This window comes from Barbus barbus, assembly GCF_936440315.1.
Source record: "Barbus barbus genome assembly, chromosome: 18".
NCBI classification, from domain to species: domain Eukaryota; kingdom Metazoa; phylum Chordata; class Actinopteri; order Cypriniformes; family Cyprinidae; genus Barbus; species Barbus barbus.
In genome coordinates, this window is record NC_136746.1 from 21,041,692 (window position 1) to 21,067,295 (window position 25,604).

The 25,604-nt window shown below is 37.4% G+C and overlaps 2 protein-coding genes across 3 annotated transcripts in view; both read left to right on the plus strand.

Annotated features, from left to right (window-relative positions):
* Positions 1 to 2,545: 2,545 nt before the first annotated feature.
* On the plus strand, positions 2,546 to 6,089 carry ftr81 (finTRIM family, member 81; the record flags this gene model as incomplete). Its single annotated transcript, XM_079439917.1, has 7 exons — positions 2,546 to 3,136; positions 3,445 to 3,540; positions 3,837 to 4,070; positions 4,794 to 4,950; positions 5,199 to 5,252; positions 5,342 to 5,383; positions 5,581 to 6,089. 7 exons carry the CDS (start codon positions 2,546 to 2,548, stop codon positions 6,087 to 6,089), a joined length of 1,683 nt encoding a protein of 560 aa, XP_079296043.1.
* Positions 6,090 to 18,553: 12,464 nt separating this feature from the next.
* jag2a (jagged canonical Notch ligand 2a) overlaps positions 18,554 to 25,604 on the plus strand; it is a 48,059-nt gene continuing 41,008 nt past the window's right edge. For both annotated transcript variants that reach the window (XR_013785469.1, XM_079440807.1), the window contains exons 1-2: positions 18,554 to 18,803; positions 19,320 to 19,640. Coding sequence is in view for 1 of the 2 variants with exons in the window: in XM_079440807.1 (XP_079296933.1) it covers positions 18,741 to 18,803; positions 19,320 to 19,640 (384 nt within the window). In the remaining variant the exon portion in view is untranslated. The remainder of the gene's footprint in view (positions 18,804 to 19,319; positions 19,641 to 25,604) is intronic.

A 25,604-nucleotide genomic window follows, 5' to 3' on the forward strand; every position in this document is an offset into this window, starting at 1 on the left:
ATGACATACTGACCAGCCTTCAGTGGGCCTGACAGATAGCGCACAACATTATATAATATTAGATTATATAATATAGCCTATATATATATATATATATATATATATATATATATATATAAAGCGCTAATATAAGTAATAAGGTAATATATTATTCTAATATGGTTATTTTATTTATTTTATTGGCATATATAACAGTTATCTGTATAAATTATAAAACACTATGACAAGGTAATGTTTATTATATTATATATACTTATTACATTTTATATTATCTCACACATGGATTGGCATTTTCTATAATGTATTTCTATAATAAAAATACATATCTGATATGACTTAATATAATTAGCAACGGGAAAATTAAACAGGAAAAAAAATGATTACACAACCATCAATTAGGTGGCGACAGGAAGGGAGGGAGAGGAAATGTGTCTATCCTAATGCACCGTGAGAAGGAGAGTTTGAGTGGCCAAAGACTCTTCAAGGATAGCAGCTGGAGAATTGCAGAAAAAGGTTGAGTTTCGGGGTCAGAAAACCTTTAAAAAAATCATCAAAGAGCACCTACAATACCGCATGTTGTTTGGGAGAGCTTCAAGTAAGAAATCAAGAAAAGAAAATGCTTTCACCAAAAAAAACAAACTCCAGCATATTCAGTTGTCAGACACGACTGGAACTTCAAGTGGGGCTGGCTTCTATGGTCAGATGAAACTAAAAAAATTAGCTTTTTAGCAGCAAACACTCAAGATGGGTTTGGTGAACATAGATAAAAAGTACCCCATGTGTACAATGAAATATAGTGCTGTATTTCATTGGCCTATATTTCTGCTGGAGGTTCTGGACATCTTGTTTAGACGCATGACATCATGGATTCTATCAAATACCAACAGATAAAAAAATTATTAATTACTGACTCTGCTAGAAATCTTATAAAGGACCATGTTTGGATCTTCCAACCAGACAATATTCCAAAAAAAACCTTAAAAACAACACAAAAATGGGTCACTGAGCACAAAACCAAGCTTCTGCTATGGCCATTTAATTCTCTATATATGGCGGTTTTAACATTTTTAGAACTTACAGGTCTAGACAACAGGATTTAGGACTATTGTCTGAGAATGAGGAACATGATGTTTCTGCCCATAATGCTGGAGCCAAAGGAGCACAACGCCAGCTGAAGCATGGGCTCTGATCCTCTGGGGTGGGTGGGTCATTACAATTTTATTAAATTTAAATTCATTTTAAATTTTAAAATAAATTCAGATTCATCACCCATGGGAGTAAGTTATACAGTAGGCGGTAATACTCAGGAGTGAACAGCCATTGAAGAAGAAGAAGATGAACGAAGGTCTTGCTGGTTTGGAACGGCATGAGGGTGAGTAATTAATGACAGAATTACTTCATTTTCATAATTCATTTTTGGGTGAACTATCCCTTTAAGGCTGAGTTATTCATGGATGAATCCATAGCTCTTGATTGGTTCAGGATTAGCTCATGTCTTCAATAAACATGAGTACACATTTAAGTAAGCATTCATTCAAGTATTACATGAATATTCATATACCTTTATTGTAAAGTGTTACCGCAAGTTAATTGTGAATAACTTGCATCTCCACGGTTACCGTAATGTTAGCCAACATAAAATTCTGATTAATTTCTAGACGTATCTAGTATGCCTTAGTTTATTCTCATTATAAATATCACGCTAAATCATATTATTCTATGCATTTTCCGAACCGCTTTGAATCTTGGGATAGCCTATTTAGCAGCCACGTTTGTATCTATGACGTATTCATTTCAAAATAGGAAGGAAATGTTTTGGTGCTCATCGTGTTGCATCTCCTCGCCTGCCTCTCTTCTGAAGAAGTGTCGTGAGTAACTGTTACAGAGATTCACCTGTACACAGACACTTTTAATGAGAGTAGAACGTTATGGAACCGAAGTTTATTAACGTTACTAGTTAAATATTAAACAATTAAACATGATATGTACCCTCGCTGCCATTTCATTTTGTTAAGAAAACAGTAGAAAGAAAGGCGGTGGGTTTGATTTGAAAAGCTATAGAGCAATAAACTAATAATTGCATCACCTGTAACTAGATTAATTATATAATTCATTTGTTTAACCAAGTGTAGCTTGAAGCAAAACGCTGCATTTCTGAATTTGTTTGAACTACTATTGTATTTTGTGAAATTTCTTGAATTTAAATGTGCACTCATTCACTTTACATTAAAAAGTTTTAGTCCTAAAGAAAGGAATAATACTTTTGACAAAGATTTATGCCTGTACTTGAATCATATGCCATTGCCTGAGTTTATGCCAACATTGATTTATTGCAACATTACTGTGCTCACCTTTATGGGGAGATAACAAGATATTTAAATCTTATAGTGGCGATATTGAGTAATCCATAAATGACAATGTTATGTTTAGGTATGTTTATTTTTGTAAGTTGTTAAGTAAGATTTGTCTCAAACTTTGATTACATGATCCAGTTTTTTTCAGTTACATCACTTACAGTTTTTCCTACTGTTTTCACAGCAGCAAAATGGCAGAATCTTCTGATGATCAGAATCTCTTTAACTGTCCAATCTGTCTTCATCTTCTGAAGAATCCAGTAACGACAACTTGTGGTCACAGTTTCTGTATGAAGTGTCTTAATGAATTCTGGGATCTGGATGATCAGAAGGGTGTTTACAGCTGCCCCCAGTGCAGGCAGACGTTCAGCCCAAGACCAGCGCTCAGCAGAAACACTGTGCTGGCTGAAGTTGTAGAGAGAATGACGAGAGAAGCACCAGAAGCTGGAACAGCCTCTCCTGTCCTGAGTTTTGCCGTGTCTGGATATGTGGAGTGTGACATCTGCACAGAGACCAAACTAAAAGCTATCAAATCCTGTCTGACATGTTTGGCGTCTTACTGTGAATCTCACATTCAAACTCATTATACATCTCCTGCTTTAAAATGGCACAAAATGGTCAATGCCTCACCACATCTACTGGACCAGATCTGCTCCCAACATCGTAAGCTGCTGGAGCTGTTCTGTTGCAAAGATCAGCAGCTGATATGCATGCAGTGCGCTTTGATCAACCACCAGAACCATAGCATGACTTCACCTGCAGCAGAAAGACAAAAAATACAGGTAAAGTGACAGATACGTCTGCGTAATATTTTGCATCAGTAAATACACTGAATCAAAATTAGTCAGTCAAATATATTAAACAGAGAAAACTTGTTTTTGACAGATGATAATTTTCTGAACAATATTGTAAACGATATTAGACTAATTATAATCTTATAATATTGTCAAAAGAAGCTCATTAGCTCAAAATACCTTTCATTAAAAAACAAAGACAGTTTCACTTTGTGAACAGTCAAAAACTTTGTGAATAGTTTCCATAACAAACATATTACGGAAATTATTTTGAACTATTGCAAATTTAATCTCAGGTACAGTTGAAAGAAAATCAGGATGGCCTACAAAAGGAAATGCGTCAGCGAGAAATGAAGGTACAAGAATTGAGACAAGCTGTGGACTCTCACAAGGTGAGCTGATTGTAAGATGTAGTTACAAATTTTACCACTGTTATTTCATTAGTTCCTCATATTGATGTGCATATGCAGTTGATTGTACAATAGTACAATATATATATATATATATATATACTAAGCTAAAGTGAGTTATACTATTTCATAATTTAGTAATTTATGTCTCTTGGAGAAAAGGAATTTTCCTTTGACTATGATTGATAAAATGAGAAAGTCATGATATAAGCTAAAATATTTTACACAAATGGTGTACTTTCTGAAATCAGTTTTGCATGTTTTTTTTCGTCTAACAGTGCTCTGCAGAGGCTGCAGTGGAGCACAGTGAGCAGATGTTTACTGAGCTGATCAGCTCCATGGAGAAAAGCAGAGCAGAGATAACAAAGATGATCAGAGCTCAGGAGAAAGCAGAAATAAACAGAGTTGAGAAACTCATACATACACTGGAGCAGGAAATCAGTGACCTAAGAAAGAGACATGATGAACTGGGGCAGCTTTCACTGATAGAGGATGACATCTATGTCATTCAGGTAACTCTGATCATCTATTTTCTTTTAAGTTTGTTCTGACACTCACTGAAATCAACTTTGATTTTTTAACTTTTTACCTGTTGTTCATACTCAAGTTCATAAAACATTGGAGTTTTCAGTATCAGAGGCATTAAAGTGTTTATATTCAAAATATATAAACTATAAGCATATTTACATTCAGTGAACATCGATTGGTTGTAATTCTTGGTTTGATTCTTTGCATTTTACATTCAAACAGGTTGTATGCCTGACGATTGCTTATAAAACTTTTGTAATTGTTGTGCTTAAATTAATTTTTTATTTGGCAGACAGAGTGGTAAAAAAATCTTGTAGGGAAGGAATCTGATTAATTTACATCCTTGTACTGAGACTAGGACATCACTAAAATCTGTTAACAGAGAGGCTAATAGACTATTTTAATGGGTCATTCAAGGGCTTGGAAATAAATCAGGGTGAGAAGGTGTCAGCTTCACAGTTTTAATCTTTTTTTTTTTTTTTTTTTTTTTTTTTCATTTTTAAATCTGAATGACACTTGAATTCTCATTCTAACATCCAGCGCAAATCAGAGTTCTCTTGAACTGCATCCACCTTTTTAAATGGGTAAAAAACTTTTTAAATCAACCAAATAAACTGAGCTGTGATGTCAGACAGACTAAGGTCTGCACTTAAAGCCCTACCATGAAATGTTTTATATATATATATATTTACCTTTTTTTTCTACAGAATTTCTCCTCTCTTTCCCACTACCAATCTTCAGACTTGTGCAACACATCTGTCAGCCAACAACTGACATTTGAGGAAATAGAAAAAGTCATCAATGAGCTCAAAAGCCAACTGGATGAACTCTGTAAACAAGACATTGTGAGGATATCAGAGAAAGGTGAGATGTCTTTTAAATGTTTATGTATTTAATTTTACTGTTTTCTTTTTGTTAATTTGCATAGTTCATGTTTAAAGCCAAGAAAAAGTTTGAAGCCAGAATTGTAATCATCATTTAGAATTTACACCACAACATACACAATATACAAGTCAAATCAAGTCAACTCGAGTCAAGTCAATCTGACTTGACAATATACCGGCAGATTGTAAAAATCATGGTAAACAAATTTTTCTTGTTTATCTTTTTAGTTCCCACTGTCCATGTAATGGTGAATTCTGTGAACAATAAGAAGATCAAAAAGTGTAAGTCAGCATTCTTTTTTCTTTTTTTTTTACTCTCACATGCCACTCAGATACAATAATATTTACTTACTTGTATTCTTTTTGTTCAGATTTGCCATCTCAACCCAAGACCAGAGAAGAGTTTCTGATATGTAAGTTGCCTTGTAATTGTTTATAAATGTGTGCTAGAGTGAAGTCCAAGGGGAATTAGAGGATGCCAACCCTGGAGAGGCTTTTATTAAACAAGAATACAAATAAAGTCAATTTATTTGAAAGATTAATCCAAGATCTGCTGTAAAATTACTTTTAGAGAAAGCTCTTGCTAACTGAGTTTTCTTTTTATCAACAGATTCCGTTGATCTGAATCTGAATGTTCCAACCTACTCTTCACTCTCTATGAAGAATAACAAATCTGTGTTAAAGTGTAATGGCAGTTACGGGAGTTTTGGGGATTATTTGCAGGTTTTGTGTAAAGAGAAACTATCTGGACGCTGTTATTTTGAAGTTCAGTGGGAAGGATCAGGTTGCTCTGTTGCATTCTCATGTGAAAACAGTGCTACAAGTTTTGTCTTTGGATCTAACAAAAAATCTTGGAAATGTGACTTTCCGAAATCTAATATTCGTGTGGAGCACAATTGGCTGCAGACTGACATTTCCTTGGTCTCTAAAATTGGAGTGTTTCTTGATCAAGAAGCAGGAACGGTGTCCTTTTACAATGTCTCTGACAAAATGACCCTCCTACACAGAATCCAGGCCACATTCACTGCGCCCCTCTACCCTGGGTTTTCATTTAAGAATTTAGAAAATAAGTCATCAGTGACAATTTGTGATCTCCCAAAGCTAAACATGCAAATCTGATCTGTACTAAACGTGACAATTAGCGAATGGGCACTAAATACAACACAATCAGTAACAGTATACAGCCGCAAACAGTATTTTTGATGCTAGTGTCAAGTTCTAGATGGCGTCTTATAGAGCATTAAGTTCTTTAATTGTGATTTTTTTTTTTTTTTTTTTTTTTTTTTTTTTTTTGATGATGATTCCTGTTGGTGTTTATGAAATACCAATCACTTGTACTTCTGTCTTTTGGTGTGATTGTGAAATTTGACATGTCATGGAATGCTCTATTTTATTTTATTTTTCAGTGACATTCTGTAAATTGTTTCAGTCACTTTACAGGGTGTTATGCTAAACACTGCTTGTGTTTGTTTTGTTTGTTCTGATTTCCTTATATTTGATTTAGACTAAACTTGGTTAATTGAATGTATTATGAACAGTAAACTTCTTGTACCAAATGAGAAGTTGTTTATAGATCTGTATTACAAAAGAACCATCAAAGTTATTGCTGAGTTCTCAGAACTGAGATCTTCTCAGAGCTTGATTTTGCAGAGCACCAGGGAATGTATTTGTTTTGTAGGGCCCGTATTCATAAAGATTCTAAGAATCTCTCAGAAAACTCTTAATTTAGCTTAAAAACTTTTACGTAGGAGTCTTAGCTTAAGAGCGATTCGGGACCGATCTGAGAGCAACTCTGAGTAAGGAGGAAAAGACAAAAACTTTCATCTTAGTGAGGAGGCGGGGTTGACCCCGTTGCTATGTATGACACAATCTTTTGAAGACTGTGATTGGTTGGTTGTCAAGAAGGAAATAAAAGAGTGCTTTTAAGAGTAGGGTATATTATAAGCCTTCACTTTGAAATTACAGGCGGAATTTTTCCTCTCGCTCTTTCTCACACACACACACACACACACATTATATATGTATATATATATAAATTTTTTATTTACCATGCTGTCATACTTACAGAGCCGGCGCCAGGGCACCTCCATCGGGGGGCATTTAAATTTCTAGGGGGGGGGGGCACAAATCACGTTGTTTGTGTGTGTGTGTGTGTGTGTGTGTGTGTGTGTCGGATGGGTGGGGGGGGGGGGCTGCAATCTGTGATCTCGTGCAGTTGCTGACGCTCGCTGAAGCGTGCAATCGCATTATGTGCGCTGTTTTATCGGTACTTTCGCTTTCAAAATCGATCGCGTTCAGCAAGGAGGGGAGAGGATGGAAAGTGGGGGGCACGGCCCGCGACGCCCCTTGGCGCCGGCCCTGCATATTTACTGTGTTTTAAATGAACAGAGACATATAAGCCTAATAAGTGCTGTAACAGACCCAAATCATCACTGCTGCATAGTTGCATTTCTCCAGTTGCCAAATATTTTAATGTAGTGATTTCTGGTGCTATGGCAATTCAGCGCGGTGTCTGAGATGTTAGCGTGTCTTTAATAAGATCAGTCACAAACATGATCCCTGCACGAACTGTGTGTTATTAACTCACTGTCATGCATTGTGTGCAACAGTGCAACACATTTCTTCTCCCTCTTCATTTTCGTCCATTTTCTCCGCTGTTAAAGAAACTCTTAAGCCCCTTAAAAGTCCTCGTCCGTACTTCTAACAAGTTTGACCTTAAGACCTCTTTTAAGGGTTAATATGCTTTCTGAATTACTTTTTTCTTTACTAGGATTTTTTCTTTAATTTTAAGAGTAAACGCCCACATTTCTAAGAATTTTCTTAGAATTTTGTCACTAGGAGCTACTTTTTGCATTAAAATTCTTCATGAATACGGGCACTGGTGATTTTATCTCAAATAACATACAAATCAATAATATTATGATAACTGGCAAATGATCATAAGAGGATCATCATATTACAGAGAATAGTGTTATATGGCAGTGGCAGATGCCATCTGACCTTTTAACCTCTACTTGCATTATGCATCTGAGGTTTTTGGTTTCAAAAGACAGATGCCAAAACCTGTGTGTAAGAGGTCAGAGATTAAGAACACCTGGATTACTGAGGCATCCAGTGGTAGGTGCAGTGTTGGGAAGGTTACTTTGGAAATGTAATGGGTTACAGATGACAAATTACCCTACTTAAAATTTAATGAGTAGTGTAACTTTTCAATTACATTTATTAATGTAACTGATTACATTTAATTACTTTTCTAAATTTCTAATGTTTTCAACTGTTAATCATTTTCAAACATGTAAACCAGGCAGGGTTAACCTTACAGTAGAACTCAACACTGATAACTGTCTGACTTTCAAAGTCCCTTATGACTTGAATTAAGATTATAATATTTTAATTTTAAAGGAGATTATTATTCATAATCATTGATAAAATCATATTATTCATTTGCATATAAATCTTAGCAGTATGTGGACACAACCACCCTACAATGATAAAAAGTCACTCCTTTTTTTCACCCAAAAACCTAAACAGTCTCAATTATCAAGCCATTTTGATTTTGGAGTGAATAAGGAGAAAGCAGCTCTGGGTGTGTGTTCACGGTGTGTGTGTGTTCACTGCTGTGTATGTGCACTTGGATGGATTAAATGCAGAGCACAAATTCAGAGTATGGGTCACCATACTTGGCCACATGTCACTTCACTTTCACTAAATTCATTTATGTCTTGCTGCGATAATCATTTTACTCCAAACTGCTTTCTGAATGAGGGACAATTCAAGGCAGGTTTTTTTTAAAAGTTCAAACTCAAGGATGGATCAGTACCCATTGTTCATGATCCAGCTGCACCTCCAGAAGAAATACGTCTCAAACTTTATATTTTTTATGATTATTTGCAAATCGCCTTTGCTCTTCCACAGAAAAGAGGGGCGGGGTGAGCAGAACTCATTAGCATGTAAAGAGATATGCACTGAAATGAGTCGTTGTGAACAGAGCTGTTTTTGACAAGCTAAAAAGGGTGTTGTTTTTCACGACCACTGAGACCATTTCGAGAAGACCCTAAAGAATCATACCAATTTGTGGAAAATAGGCATCCGATATCCCCTTTGAAGCACAGCCATCACAAAATCAGACTTACTTTTAAATCATTCTGAGCTTAAATACAGATTTAAAATCATAAGAAATAGTTTAATAGTTATGACACTGTTTTTTTTAAATCAAATATTTGCATAGCTATGACTGGAAACACTGGAATCTAGCAATGCCTTAGAAAAAACAGCTAATCTTAAAAAAATAAAGCATATACATAAACCCATATAGGAAATATAAGAGTTATCGGATAAGCATGTTATAAACTTCTGAAACATTGGTGTTTCATATTTTAGAGCAGTCACTGCAATTTATGAAAGAAATCAATTAAATCTGTATGTGGGAGTGTGTGTGAAAAAATCAGATGCAACCCCCTTTGTAATCCTTAACATTTTTATAAGGAACTGTAATTTAATTACACATTTTTTCTTAGTAACTGTAACTAATTACAATTACTTTTATTTTGTAATTAAATTACGTAATTCCGTTACATGTAACTACTTACTCCCCAACAGTGGGTAGGTGGTACCTACACACACCACCTTACACCCCCACACACACACACTGGCTGTGGTCTGCTTCATTTAGGGTGTGTAAAAAGTGTGGCAGAGGTCAGCAGGGGTCATACCAAACATATTTTGTGCAGTCAGCATTCTTATTTTAGCTCTGAACTGCTAAATGTGGACTATGAGACATATAGGTATTAGAAAGAATAACATCATGGATTTATGTAAAGCAATGTAGATTATGAAAAGCGCTATGCAAATAAAACTAGCGAATTGGAGGGGGCACTGGTATTTATATTAACCAAATCTATATTTCTTAAAGATTATGCATCTAATAGTATACTAGTGCGTAGGAAAAAATTCAAATGCGTGGCAAATTGAGACGAAAAGTAAAACTGTGTGTTTGTGTACAGCTACACCTGCTGGTCCAATGAGAGAATAAAATCCTTTTTTGTGGCTCACTCTCTCCTTCTCTATCTGACACACTATTGTGAAAAGATCACTCATTAAATCTGTCTTTTGTGAGGTTCTCTCTCTTTCTCAAAAGAGCCTGGGGTTGTACAAATCTGCATAAATTATAATCTTTTCAAATTCAAATAAGGCCCGGTGGTCGTTAAACCCATGAGGGGTTAATGATGAGAGAAACCTCGTTAAGTCCCTGCAGAGGAGCTCTGTGTAAAGGAGGGCAATTAAAGACTAATTAGGAAGAATTTTCTTTAATTATTCAACAAACTAATTCTGTGCTCCCTCAAGTTGTTATGAAGGGTATTGCTGGGATACATAGTTTGAGCACATCAAAATCTAAACTTGATTATAAATTAAGAGCAAAAACATTTGCATATTTTGAGTATGTGACCTTTCAGTGTAATTCATTTCCTTTTTACTTTACATAGAAACCTTTTGTGGTCTTGAAAGCTTTTGTTTAGGTTTCTCTATAAAAAGTTTTTAAAATAGTGAAGGGGTGGATTTACATTTAGTTAACATTATCTTTGTGGTAGATATCTAAAATATGGATATACCAGTCCATTTTATTTGAGTTTGACATTCAGCATTTTTGTTATCTCGGTGAGCGTGCAATGTGACACATTTGTGCTGAAATCATGAAATTATTTATCGTAAAGGCAGTGATTTACATCGTAACACTGCATGATTATGTGGTCAGGTAATAATTGGCTTCTGTGTAAAAGACTGACCGTAATACTGCATTTTGAAGCCAGACAGTTTAAAATCCTACTTAAAAGACACTTCTCTGTTCACACACACTATTAAGTTAATCCATATCCAGACTTGCAGACACACACACATTCTGAAGTCAAGACAGCTGCTCTATTATTGCAGGACCCACCTTCACAGATCTCTCTAAGCACAGGGAGACGGTACGTCTGTTATCGTGGGGTTTTAATGAATGATACTGTAGTTCAGTGGATGTAGGTGGTGAGTGTGTGTGTGTCTTTGATGCAGTGTTGGAGACATTATGTCTAGCAGTGTTTAAGAGCAGTAATGCTCAGGTAAAGGTTGAATCAGCGTCATCCACCTGTCCTGTGTGTGGGATTGTCATCTATCAGCCTAAAAGAAAAGCAAATGATCCCCTTCAAAGCCCTGGACAGTAATAAAAAAACATATTGGTTTATATTAGTGGTTCTCAAATTGTAGTTTTCACAGGGCTGTTCTGATAGATGGGCAACAGGGAAAAAACAATACTAAATGCAAATAATAAAATGACAGTAAGCATGTAATCATGCTTGGTTTACGATGACAAAATAAGGCTTATTATCTTTTAAAAGAAAACAGAAAACACTCTTTCATATTTATGTTTACTTCAAAGAATGTGCATTGAATCAAATTATAAGTGATACATTATTGGCCCAGGGTTTGTTCCATGTGCTCTCCTAGTAAATTACATGCATTTATGCATTTTTAGAAATGCCAGTGCTTCTCTTCAGCCTATGTATGTTAATGATTTCACATATTTTATTGGCCAATGTACAAAATTAATAAAAGATTATTGGAGTATGTTTTACAAAAAAAAAGAGTAAATCCTACAACATGGTAATATTCCATATAAATATTTCATGTAAAGACATTTATGTTGACATTTTGAATTGATGTTCAAAGGGAAATTTGGGTCTCAAAATAAAACTAAGTGAGAAACACTGTTTTATATGAATAGAAGAGCACACAATAGAACAGATTAATAGAACAAGAAATGTAGAAACAAATAGCCTATTAAGCAGTCACAGTGTTTTTAAAAAGGTGTGCTGAAGCAAGGCACATCATAATATATCTTTCAGATGAATGGTGCATTTATGATATTTATATCAAAACATCAGTATGTTTTCCAGTATACATTAAATGAAAGTGTGTGGACTCCTGACACCACACCCATTCATGCTTGTTGAACATTTTAATTCAAAACCATGATCCTGAAACCATCATTTTGCTGCTATAACAGCTTCCTCACTTCTGGGAAGGCTTTTCGCTGCATGTCGGAACAGCTGTGGGTTTACTATCATTCAAACAAAAGAGCATCAGGGAGATTAAGTGGTAATGTAGGGCGATGAGTCCTGGTTTACACCGTTCACAGGGATTCAGGTCAAAGCTTTAAAAAATTCTTCCGTGCCAGATTCTTTAAATAATTCCTTTATGGATCATGCTTGCAGCACTGAAGAAATTGACCCTCCATGAACTGTTAGCAAGGTAGGTTATTTCAATCATGACACCACAGCGTTCTTTTGGCATGATGCCACTAAGCTGCCACATTATCAGTTCATATGAGAACAATCAGAAAATGATCAATCACAGACCGGCATGTTTATCTTCCGAGAGACATGATGCTCTCGGGAGCTTCTGAAATACAAACCACCGTGAATCTGAGCAGCGCCAAAGATCCGAGGCGTCAAAGACAAACAGATCAGGCTCTTTAAACTCTTAAGGCCAATTCACACCGCACAGACAAACGCCAACAAACTCCAGCAAACTAGTCTGTTGGAGTTTGTTGGATCAGTGTGTTACCCTTGTTGGCATTGGTTGGAGTTAGCTGGAGTTTGTTTTCACCCGACTGAACATGCTTATAGATATAGAGATATGCAGTGTGAACATGACAGTTTTTTTTCACAAGATTCTAAATCCAACAGCCAACTCGAGCCAACTTGTTTGTTGGAGTTTGTTGGCGTTTGTCTGTGCGGTGTGAATTGGCCTTTAACTGTCAACAAAGTTGACTCCATTTAGAACCGAATCCAGAACTCGGAGTTGTGATGTCACAAAGAGCCCTCAGAGAATTCTGGAGTGTTCTGTGCTTACGGTAAACAAAGATAAGAGCCATTCTCATCTTCTCTTGTTTGACTGGAGTTTTCCCCTCTTCTGTTCTGCTTTGATTGATAAGATCTGCCCAGGCATTACTTATGGCATTAGGGCAAATGTGAGTGTGCACTTTGTAGTCTTCTTGACATGTAGAGGCCAGACTTTCCTCCTCTTTGACACTTTCTGTCTCCTTTTCCAGGGAAATTAATACCAGAATCATGCACATGAAAGGATTATTGCCTCACATATAAAGATATGCCCTCCAACATTATGTCAAGGTTCAGGAATTAGTATCATTCATGCAGAAACTTGGAATGTTGATTTGGCATGGGATTGTACAGGCTAAGATTTACCGTGGAAGAGGGAGAGTGATATGACCTTGACTCTTTGTGTTTTCCTGTGCTGCTAAACTGAGCTGTGAAGTGTTTGGAACAGAATGGAATGGCTGTGGAATTCCCCTTGATTCCCCCGCATCATGTAGTAGGCCTACCTTTGACAGATTTCACTACAAGTCTCTCGATCATTTTCTCCTCTTTTTTTCTCTCATTCTCTCTCTATCGCAGGAAATGTTACCTCATACAGAAAAATACCTCTATGTGTGAAACACAATTGCATAGCATCTTTCCCTGACCAAAAACATTTCCAACAGTTCTCTTGTTCCTGTTCGAAAAAACATGAGAAGACAGAGGACTGTGTGCAATAAGTCATTAAAGAAACTCTTAACATGTCTTAACAAGAGAGAAAAACATGTTCAAGCATCAGGTATTAAGTGAAAGTACATGCCTTTGAATAACACGGTAAGGCTGAGGAACTTAATTCGGTATAAGGTTTTCTGGAAAAATGAGCAGCCTATTTATTAAGCAAGTTAAGCTATTTTATATGAATAAGAAAAAAATCACTGATATTTAAACCAACAGCAACATTTCAAATGTGATATTGCAACACATTCTCATGTCATTTCGTAATACTTAACTGGTATGAGTTCATACAATCTCATTCATACTTTTTTGTACATTCTGACAATTAGGTTTAGGGGTGAACCATCGTGCTCCTACAATTTTTCTACAAATCGTGTTTTCCTTAGAAATCACATTGTACAAATTCACATGAAATCACATATGAGATTAAGTTGGATGCACTTTGTTTTTTTTAACAAACTGCTTGTAAATGATTTAATAAATTGTTTCATTCTTGACTGAATCCGTTTTTAAACAAATCTATTAAATAAATGATTAAAGGACTGATTAAAGTCACTAGATGCCGGACAGTTGTGAAGTATTTTTACTTTACTCAAGTAAATTTAAAAAGTATCTGTAGTTTATCAGAGTGTTTTTCTTTGGAAAACTTTACTTCACTACATTCCAAAGCACAATGTCATACTTTTTTACTGCACTACATTTCATAAATAAAAGTTGTTGTTCGTTTTACATTTAATACCTAATAACATTAAAAATGTAGTTCTTTCTTGTACTCGTGTAAATCTTTGAATTACTTTTACTTGAGTAAAAGTAAGAAAGTAATAGATTTCCAATGTAATTAAGTATTAAATGATATTTAATATGAAACATAGTGCAGTAAAAAGTTCAATATTATGCTTTGGAATGTTGTGAAGTAACGTTTTCTAAAGAAAAACACTCTGATAAAGTACAAACACTTGAAAAGTACTTTTAAAGCAGAGTAAAAATACTTCAGTACTGTCCTCCTCTAGATGCCATCCACTAGCGATGTAACCTGCAGAAAGAGTCAAACAGTTTTGACTCAACAGAATATTCGAAGACATGTGAATTTAATGTGTTTTTAGCAGTTTAGTTTAGATTGAAGTTATATTATTTTAATACGTTGATAATAATTTATTAATTTAAATTAATCATCCTCCGACCCTCTTGGAAGTTTGCTGAGGCCCCTAGTGGATGAAATCTTCATCACTAATGCACAGACCTTCTGTTTTGTATGTGCATAAAAACTGTGAAAAGTCCTAGTCAAATTGAAGGAATGTTTTATGTATGTAATATATTAAACAAACACACATTAGAGAATATTCTCATGTGTAGAAGGTCACAGTCACACACAAAGGGTCCTTAGGGATTTCTCTGAGAAACACATAATCCATGCTTAACCAACCCTGCCTATCTCCTTCTATTCAGCACTGTATATAAGCAACACAATGTCTCATTATGTGTGCGTGCGTGCGTGTGTACTCCTCCCTCTCTTACAGCACACTAATGCAATGAATGATTGGCACAGTTGACTGAGCTGATAACAGCTCCATCCTCTACATACCCACCCACTGCTAGGCACGCACATACCCGCCTGAGGTTAACCCTCATGGGCTGCATACCTATACTCTGCCATGGCATCTTTTCCCAGAAGCCTGGATCAAAACCACAGCTGGGCTTCAAAAAATGGCCTGTGCCATGGTGGGGTCACATAGATGTCTAATTACCAGTGGTTTACAGTCTCAGACTGGATATCTGAAAAAAAAAAGAAAAAAAAAACGATTTTTTTTTTTTAAGTTAATTCATTTTGACACTAAGTATGGTACTGGACTACCTGTTTGTCCCAACAAATATTTGCTCGCAATTTTGTTTGGTGCAATGGTGCCAGTAGCCGCAGAAATAACCATTAAAATAAAAGTAGGTTAATATGCCTACAAGCTGTATCAAAGTTTAGTGGATTGTTTCTCAACACCTTTATCTACGCATGCTTACTTAAAACATGAAAAAGCCGCACAGTGGAACCCCAAAACACGGTATTTGTGAACCATCTGTGTTTGATTTTGAAAGACATAAGACAAATATTTTCTGTGAGTGTACACAACAGTTAAGTCCAATTCAAGATACGTCCTGCTTTTTCTAACCCACAGCTGTGAACAAAAACAAAATGTAAAAACTCACCCCTTTTAGGAACTAAAATCAGTTTTCAGATATCAATCAGAACAGGGAAAGCTGAGGTGAGCTGTAAGAGGCTCTTCTGAAGATGACATATTCAGGTCAACTCATTGACATGTCACACCCCTTCAGTGACCCTAAAAGAGGCATAGAGTGCACACACTGAGGGAATCTGCATTAGCTGTAATTGAAGTCTGACTTGAAGTCAGAGGTTAAGCACTCCATCACTGACATTTATAAACCTGAGACAGAATTTCACACCTCCCAATGACACACCTGCTCGCTGCACTTCTGTTTCTCTCAGCTTCTTCAAGTGGAAGGAGAGAGAATGTGATGAAGACAGAGTGAATGCATTTATGGTGGCCATAGATTTAACAAATAATAATTTAAAATAAAATTTAATATGAACCCTTTTCACAAGACTGTGATGACACGTTTCAACGGTCATCAGCATTGTAAAGTTTTTTTATATTTAGATTTTGTAAAAAATGTATGTACATTTATAACACCTTCACACCAAATAAAAAAAATAAATAGTTAATGCTAATGCAAGGGTGTTTCTAAAGCAGCATCTATAACTAAATTTGATCAGGGCGATAAATTTGACATCGTTCTCTCTTCTGACTAATCAGTCTCTTATTTTTCCTTTTTTTTGAAAGTCATGAAAACACTGTTGTGGACTTTTTCTTTTGCTATTTGAGCAAATGGGAATGCAAAAAATATATTTGTGGTACTCTCCCATTCACTGCTGCTCTGAGTTTACCTAACTATGACGGCTTCCGCTGCTGAGAGACCTGGAAATGTGAAAAAGGTCTATTGAAATGGAACAGTTTATAAAACCTTTAGACAAAATATAAAAATGTTAAATGTTTTATATCATATTTGAAACATCAGTCTTTTATGGCTCCTAAAGTATGATAGATTGAGTATATTATTAAATATATATTGCTGTTGCTGTTATTTATATAACAAAAAGTTTAATTTCTGATAGTTTGTAATGTAAATCAATGAAATGTATATATATATATATATATATTTATATATATCATTATATAACACGTGGACACATTTTAGGAATGATATAAGGCCATTTACTTCCTAAAAAAAGTATGAATTGTTAATAATATGGCAGAAGGCATGTAGTAAATTGTGTACAACAGTTTTCTCAGCATATTATCATGGAAGTTAAAGGCCTTCAAAATTAAGATATTATCAAATATGATACAGGCTTTTTAGGGTCACTACATGTAAAAATGTTATTTCATATGTGAGCTAATCTCTTATGTTAACAGACAGAGCTGTAATCTTTTATCTTATCCTGCAACCAAACAAATCAATCAACAACACTGTATCAAAACTACAATTGTATTTTTGACTGCAGGCCAAACCTCAGCTGTTATAATAGAGCTACAATGGCGACGATGACAACAACAACAACACTTCAATTAGTCATACCCTTAGGCTCAAATAATGTGTGATTCTGTGGTGTAGATATTATTCCATGTGCAAAATATTTCCAAGTTTCCCACCCCCTCCCCAGTCTGTACATGTTGTATGAACTCAACAGAATGCAGGTGCCTTTCTTTCTTTCTATCACAGCCACAGTGTGTCACATCCTCAGAGTGCAGCAAGCATTGTTAACATCTCATTACTCTGCATGCAGCTCTCGGGCTGACTTCCTCTCTTTATTCTGGGTATGGACCGGCACTAGAGGAACGCAGGATGGAGTCTGACGGCTAGATTAGCACTATAGCGTCACACATTTCCTAATGAATGAGAGCGAGAGTACAGACAGACATAGAAAGACATTAACAAAAAGCAGGACGTGACACAGCTATACAGTAAATCTGTGATATCATCTGGTTTAGTCTATTATTAACAAACTCTTTTAGTTCTGGCTTTACTAAAGAGGAAAAGTTCAGGTCTGGTATCATGGCTGAGGGGTGGGAAGCCTTTGACCACCAAAAATCAAACAAAAAACAACAACATTCCCACGCTGTTTTATCAGGCCCAATAAGGACTCCAAATAATAAAGAGATGTGAGAGTGATATGGGCAAGTGCTTAATGTAAACACACACAAACAGACATGTTTGCTTTTTACCAAATTCATGAGAACATCTCAAAAACACGATTAGTCTGTTTTATGACTATTTCAAATTGTGATGATCACTTCAAAAGTCTTTGCAAGTTGTTGTTCAGCATGTAGGCTATTTGTCAGGGAATTTTCGAAAATACCCTTTTTGGATTATGTTGAACTAAAAACATGAACAACGAAAAAACGAAAAATAAATGTATTTATTTATTTATATATATAAAAATAAAGCGTACAAAAAGCCAGGACTACATGAGGCCAAAGAGTGAATGACAGTGTTTTTATTGAAGTTTTCAGGAGGAAACCTAATTATAATACAGTACCTTTAACTCAAATACGCCAGTAATCAATCACTAGAGGGCGCTCTATATCTGTTACCCACAATCATTCACCCGTGTCTTGACATGAGTGTAGATTTGGATTGTGAGATTACAAACAGGGCAAAATGCTAAAAAAAAAAAAAAAAAAAAGTAATTACAAAACCATTCAATTGTCAAATATTTTAGAATCGAAAATTATTTATGTTGTGAAAGATGAAAATTCTTAATAGTTTTTCTTGTCGTTTTAAAATCTTTTTCCTTTACTGCCAGATCTATAATTTATAGGAAGGCTCCGCCCTCTGACTATGCGATTGGCTGACGCAGACTTTCTACTACAACTGATGGCTTGCCAGTGGTGTATTGAACTGTCAATCAAGCCCGCTCGGACGGCTAGTAGTTGACAGATATAGTGAGAGCAGCGCGCTGAAGGAGCGAGTGGATGTATGCGTGTGACTTTCATCTCATCTTCTGGAGGTCTTGCGGAGAAAGGAATCACTTTGAATGACTGGATTTTTGTGGATAATGATGCATATGTGTGTTTTCTTTTTTTAATCATGTCGTATTAACTTCATAGGAGTCATGCATAACTATTTTGAAGCTTGTTTCTCAGTAGTGTTCTTAATTTTGACGTTTTGGACCGAGGTGAGTTAAACTTCCTTATGCCTTTTTAAGTCCACCTTTTTCTTCACTAGTTGTAAAGTCAAAGATTAAACAACCGATTGACACTGAACTGAAACTCATTCATTTTTGTCAAATTAGATTTTGGGATTCTTGTCCTAATAGAATTATCCTGCTGTCGGTGGAATCATGTGATCCTTAAACTTTAAAGGCGTTTTAAAACCAGTCCGCGTGCACTGTAATGCGTGTACATCGAAACTTTAAGCATTGCCTAAATAAAGTGCATATTTCATTATTGCACAAACATGTTTATTCATATTTGCTGCAAGGGCATTTGATTGGTATGTTTGCAATACATGTATAACCATGAGATCCCTCCTTTAACACAAATGTAAGTCAGTGCGCTGTATCCGCTATATTGTGTTCTGCTGCATGTTCTGGCTTGTATTTTAATGGGAGCAAGACAAATTATTCCGTGCAGTCTTACAAAGCCAAACTGTTTGCATTTCATATTTTAACTGCTGTTTATGTTATTTTTAGGTGTGCCAGTCGTCGGGTTATTTGGAGCTCCAGTTGATCAGCGTGGAGAATGACAGAGGTGAGCTCGCGAATGGAAACTGCTGTGACGGCGCACGGAGCGCGCAAAACGGTTTGTGCGCCCAGGACGAATGTGACACGTACTTGAGAGTGTGTCTAAAGGAATACCAAGTGGAGGTCACCACATCTGGCTTATGCACGTTCGGCACTGGAAGCTTGGGCGTGATCGGGGGGAATACGTTTCAGTTGAAAGGATTCAATGGAAACCCAAACAAGGCCAATGACCTCGGGACCGTTATCATCCCCTTTCGGTTCGCCTGGCCGGTAGGTGTTCTTTCGTCAGCCCTTCAACAACAAACAAACCCTTTTTGTGAGCATTTTCTATACAGTTATCTTTATATGGGCTACATTGTGGAAAAATGTCTGCTCGGTTTTGAGTTTGAACTCGAATTTTCTTAAGGGTGTCAAAACTTTACACTGCTAGTTGTAACTTTGATTTGAGTTAAAACAAAAAAAGAAGAAGAAAGCAAGTAGCTAAACTTATAAGGGTGTTTATCGTAACCATATAGCTTTTCCTATACTAGCCTTGCAATTGAAAACACATTAGGCTCTATGACATTTGGGAAGTATCAAATCAAAGCGATTTCTTTCTATAGCCTATCACGTTATCCAGTTTAAGGTGGAATCTGTGAAAATTATTATCTAGTCTAAGATTATTATTAAGTATAAAGCTATAGTCCAAACTGGTTGATATTTCCACTTTAAGCCAGCCTGACCACCTTAAGATTGGTTTGTTGTCGATCCAAGATGGTCTGCTAGCTTGTACCAGCTAACAAACAGTTTAGACCAGCTAAACCACCTTGATCCAAAACTTGTTTCCAGCAGATGGTCAAGACGCACAAGTGAACATACAACTAGCTACTGTCTTAACAACAGCAACCGGTAGCCTACGCTTTGAACACGCATTGCAAAGCAAATGTTTAACTCGGTGGAAAGAGGAGAGCTCGGTGTCACGGTGGTCACTGGCGTTAATCGTAGAGATGATGAGTAAAGCATCTCCGGTTACGGCGTGCGTTTGGCTGCGCGAGCGGCGGCTGGTGCGTGCCTCTCGCGCGCGCGGAGTGTACAGTTACACGCTTAACTGATCGTGTCGTATTTATAGGACGTAGTGTGTTTTACTTCATAGCATGCAGACGGGGCTGCAAGAAGTCCATGTATTGTGGAGTTTAAAAGCAAGACAATCGATATCTATCTATCTATCTATCTATCTATCTATCTATCTATCTATCTATCTATCTATCTATCTATCTATCATGTTGGTCTAGCTGAAAAGAGGCTGATTTAAGTTTCTTCTTTTTTTCAGCAGCAAGTCTATGATTAAATTCATCAATCACATCAGAAAATCAGAAAATCAGTGAGTCTAAAATAATTAATGAACATGTCACTTCTCAGCAAATCAACCCTGAGCATGTTAGCATATTTTTCTTAGTGAATGAATTTCAATATATGGTCATTAGTGAAGGGCAACAGTCGCCTGAGCTCACAGGAATGCTGTTTTAGGCAAAAATGAGATTGCATTTTTTTTTTTTTTTAAGAAAGGCACGATTTACACAAGACAGAGTTCTTGACTAGAGCTGGCATGCTCATGGAGTGATATCACAACCAAAGAGAAAGAGAGAGGCAGTGGGAGTTGTCTACACGATCATGTTTCAGATAGCAGCATTGTCGCTAAATAGACCAGAACAGATAGTTTGTAAGATAACGCAAGGCACATTACAGTGGGTAAAACATTTAACTCAAACCACACAGCGCTTACCTCAGTGTGAGTTTGTTGTTGTTTTCTTAAACCTGGTAAATATGTTTTGTAAGTAGTGAAAAATGCTGAATCACTGTGTTTGAGTCTGGTTTGCTTCCAGATTTTGGCCGTGGTGATAACAGTAGTGCTGTGGTGAGCGCTGCCTGTGTTCTTCTGTTATGTACACGTCTTTTAAAGTGCCTTTGTTTTAAACACACAGTAATTGCTCGGTTGAAGATAAAATCATGTACACAGTAATGAGACGCTTTGGGACCGTGCATGATTATCTATCACCATATTGTTGATTTGCTGTCGTTTCAGGTATGCATAAGAACATCTGTGTTTTTACATGCACCATAAAACATGGTTTCCCTATTCAATTTAGGACTGTTTCACAGGTGACAATTCTACTTATTGAGTTTAGTTAGGTCTAGACTGTGTCTCAGAACCGTTATCTGGTCACCTGCATGCAAATAGATTCATAAGTGCTGTTTAAACAGCTTTGCAGGTGAGTCATTTGAGAAACTGGTCTCACATTGAGCTGGTGAACTTCTCAAGATTCTTCCCTGCTGTAACTCTGAAGTCTGAAGTGAGAGATATTTGCAGTCTTGTGTTAATACTGGTGAAGACAGCCCATAGTAGGAAGAAAATCCTCCTGCTGTGATGTTTAATACTTATTTTTGGAACTGGCAAACCACAAAAAGCAAACATTTGCTAATGGGAATAATCCTCCCATAATGTTCTCTGCAGCATTTGTTTAATGAATGGAAATTATGTAAGACGGTATACTGTTGGATAAACAATTGCTTGCATCATTGGACTCGGTGCATCATCAGTGTTATTTAGCTGAACATCAGCTAATCTGAAATCTGCCAAGACACTTACATCTGCTGTTGTCCATAGTTTCTTAGCGAATCGGGTGTGCCTGGGGAGGAACGCAGTTTACGGAAGGTGATGTTTATGAGCCTTATAAGTCCTGCTGTGCCTGACGTCCTACAGCTGTGAGATCTTTGATACTCTTCCAGCATACCATCCTTTGTTTCTGGATAAAAATCCCATCCCAATAAGCACACACACACCACAATTATTTTTAGGGGCCAAGCACCGAAGGTGCTTAGGCACCTATTGTTATTGTTAGATTTCCTATTATTATTCTTCTTCCGCCGCAAATGAATGGCAGCCCATAGACCCGATTGCGGGAAAGTTGTAAAATTTGGCACACTCATAGATGATACTGTAAATAGTAACCACACCAAATTTGGAGTCTCTAAATCAAACTCTCTAGGGCCACCACTTGTCCAAAAATTCAATTTTGAAATGCTAATAACCTTTGAACCGTAAGCCACAAAATGAAAATTATTTTTTCCTCTGAATACTTGGCTCAAGCCGAGTCGAATGAAGTCCAAAATTAAAAAATCGTAAGGTTTAGTTTTTTCGCTATCTTCAATTGTTCGTAAAACCTACTTTGTCGAACTCGTCCTAGACGATTTGTCCGATTCTGACCAAAATTGGCTCAGATCATCTACAGACCATGGAGGCCAAAAGTTATGGAAATCAAATCGATTCGTCCAAGTGTTCTCGAATACCACACTAACGAATTCGCCGAAAAGCACACAAAATAGATCTGAGTCTATATCTCTGCAAGGGTTTGGCATATTGACACAAAACTTGTTGAGTGTTATAATAAGCATGACCTGAGGCTACCGGCAGTGTTTCGGCACTGTGCCACCTAGTGGTCAGGAGATATGAAAAATGCATATTTTTGCTTATAACTTGTGAAAGGTTTGGCCAAAAATCATAGAAATGGTCTCTTTAGATTCGATGGATCATGCCAAGTCCAACCATGTCCAATTTTCACATGTCAGTCATTTTGGGCGTCGGCCATGTTGCATTTTGTTGTAAAATGCTCTATTTTACGAACGCATTGACATATTGTTACAAAACTCGGTATGCTTCTTCGGCACAATGCCCTGATGGTACTCAAAAAGTTTGGAGGCAGCGCCACCTTGTGGTCAAAAGTTATAATGAAATTTCTAAAAGTGCTAATAACGTTGGCTTATATTAGCCTATTGTAATAAAACTCATATTGATTGATTCCTTGGTTAATGCCGAGAACATCGATACCAATTTTGCTATAATTGGATGAACTTCTTGTCCGCCATTTTGATTCATGTCTAAAACCTACTTTTTCGAACTCCTCCTAGACCGTTAGTCCAATTTTCACCAAATTTGACTCGGATCATCTTCAGACCATGCTGACAAAAAGTTATGGATTTTGTGTCGATATACGAAACAGTTATCGTTTAGCGCGTCAACGAATTTGCTGGTAAGATGCCAAACTGCATCTAGTCAAGTCAAGTCAAGTTGAGCTTTATTGTCATTCCGCTACATGTGGGGACATGCAGTGGAACGAAATGTCGTGTCTCGCAGGACCACGGTGCTACATAAATACAGACATACAACAATGAAGTAAGAAAAAACACTATAAACCTATACACTACTAACAGATTTAACGATAAGTATACTATATATAAGTATTTACCCTATACAAACTAAAAGAATAAAGGATAAAAAATACAACTATACGAATGCTTCACATAAATATTATCCTATACAAACTAAAAAATAGAAGACAAAAAATACAAACTGTACATGTGCAAAGAGAGACATTTGAGTCAGCAGCTGGTTGGGGAACAGTGCAGGATGATTTGTAGTGCAAGAGCATGTAAACATAACATACATATATTGCTGAGTTTTTTTGTGAGATTGTGCACACGCAGCAGTGTGTGTAAGTGTCCATAGTGCACCTAGTGTAAAGTGTGAGTGTCCATAGTGCACATAGTGTAAAGTGTGAGTGTCCATAGTGTAAAGTGTCCATAGTGCACATAGAGGAGAGTGTCCATAGTGTAAAGAAAAATAAGAATAAAATAAATAAAAAAATATATAAAAGTTCCATACAGTTTTTCTTTGGTGTGGTAAGGTTTGGGGTGGGGGGTGGTCCATGTTCAGGAGGTAGGGGTTTGCATGAGGTTTCAGAGGGGGGCGGGGTGGTTTGAGTTCAGGGCTCTCACAGCCTGGGGGAAAAAGCTGTTGAGCAGTCTGGCGGAGCGGGCTCTGATGCTCCGGTACCGTCTTCCTGATGGTAGGAGCTGGAAGAGACTGTGGGAGGGATGGGTGGAGTCCTTCACGATGCTGTTGGTTTTGCTGGAGCATCGTGTAAGGAAGATGTCCAGGATGGAGGGGAGAGGGGCACCGATGATCTTTGCAGCTGTGTTCACTGTCCGCTGGAGGGTCTTGCGGTCAGCAGCACTGCAGTTCCCGTACCAGACAGTGATGCAGCTGGTCAGCACACTCTCAATGGTGCCTCTGTAGAATGTGGTGAGGATAGGTGGAGGGAGACTTGCTCTTTTCAGCCGGCGGAGAAAGTGTAGGCGCTGTTGTGCCTTTTTGGAGAGTGACATGGTGTTGGTGGTCCAGGTGAGATCCTCTGTGATGTGCACCCCCAGGAATTTAGTGCTGCTGACTCTCTCCACAGTCGAGCTGTCGATGGTCAGTGGGGGGTGGTCAACGGAGTTTCTCCTGAAGTCCATCACAACCTCCTTTGTCTTCTCCACATTGAGGGACAGGTTGTTTGTGCCACACCATTCAGCCAGCTGTGCCACTTCCTCTCTGTAGTGCGTTTCATCGTTGTTGCTGATGAGACCTACCACTGTTGTGTCATCAGCAAACTTGATAATGTGGTTGGAGCTGAACTTGGCAGTGCAGTCGTGGGTCAGCAGTGTGAAGAGCAGCGGGCTGAGCACACAGCCTTGTGGGGCACCTGTGCTCAGTGTTGTAGTGCTCGAGGTGTTGTTGCCGACACGGACTGACTGAGGTCTTCCAGTTAGAAAGTCCAGGATCCAGTTACAGAGGGAATTGTTAAGGCCCAGCAGGTTTAGCTTATTTATGAGCTGTTGTGGGATTATTGTGTTGAATGCCGAGCTGAAGTCAATGAACAGCATTCTAACATAGGAGTCTTTATTTTCTAGGTGGGTAAGAGCCAGGTGGAGGGTGGAGGAAATTGCATCGTCCGTAGAGCGGTTTGGACGGTATGCAAACTGGAGCGGGTCAAGTGTGTTGGGGAGGCTGGTTTTGATGTTATGCATGACTAGCTTCTCAAAGCACTTCATCATGATTGGAGTCAGTGCTATGGGACGGTAGTCATTGAGACAGGACACAGGTGATTTCTTTGGTACCGGTATGATTGTTGTGGATTTGAAACACGTGGGGACGACTGCCTGACTCAGCGAGGTGTTGAAGATATCTGTTAGGACATCTGTCAGCTGTGCAGCACAGTCTCTCAGAACACGGCCAGGTATGTTGTCAGGACCCGCAGCCTTGCGTGGGTTAATCCTAGATAGGGTCTTCCTTACGTCGGCTGGGGACAGACAGAGCGCCCGGTCGTTGGGAGGTGTGGGCAGTTTTTGTGCAGGGGTGTCATTCTGCATTTCAAA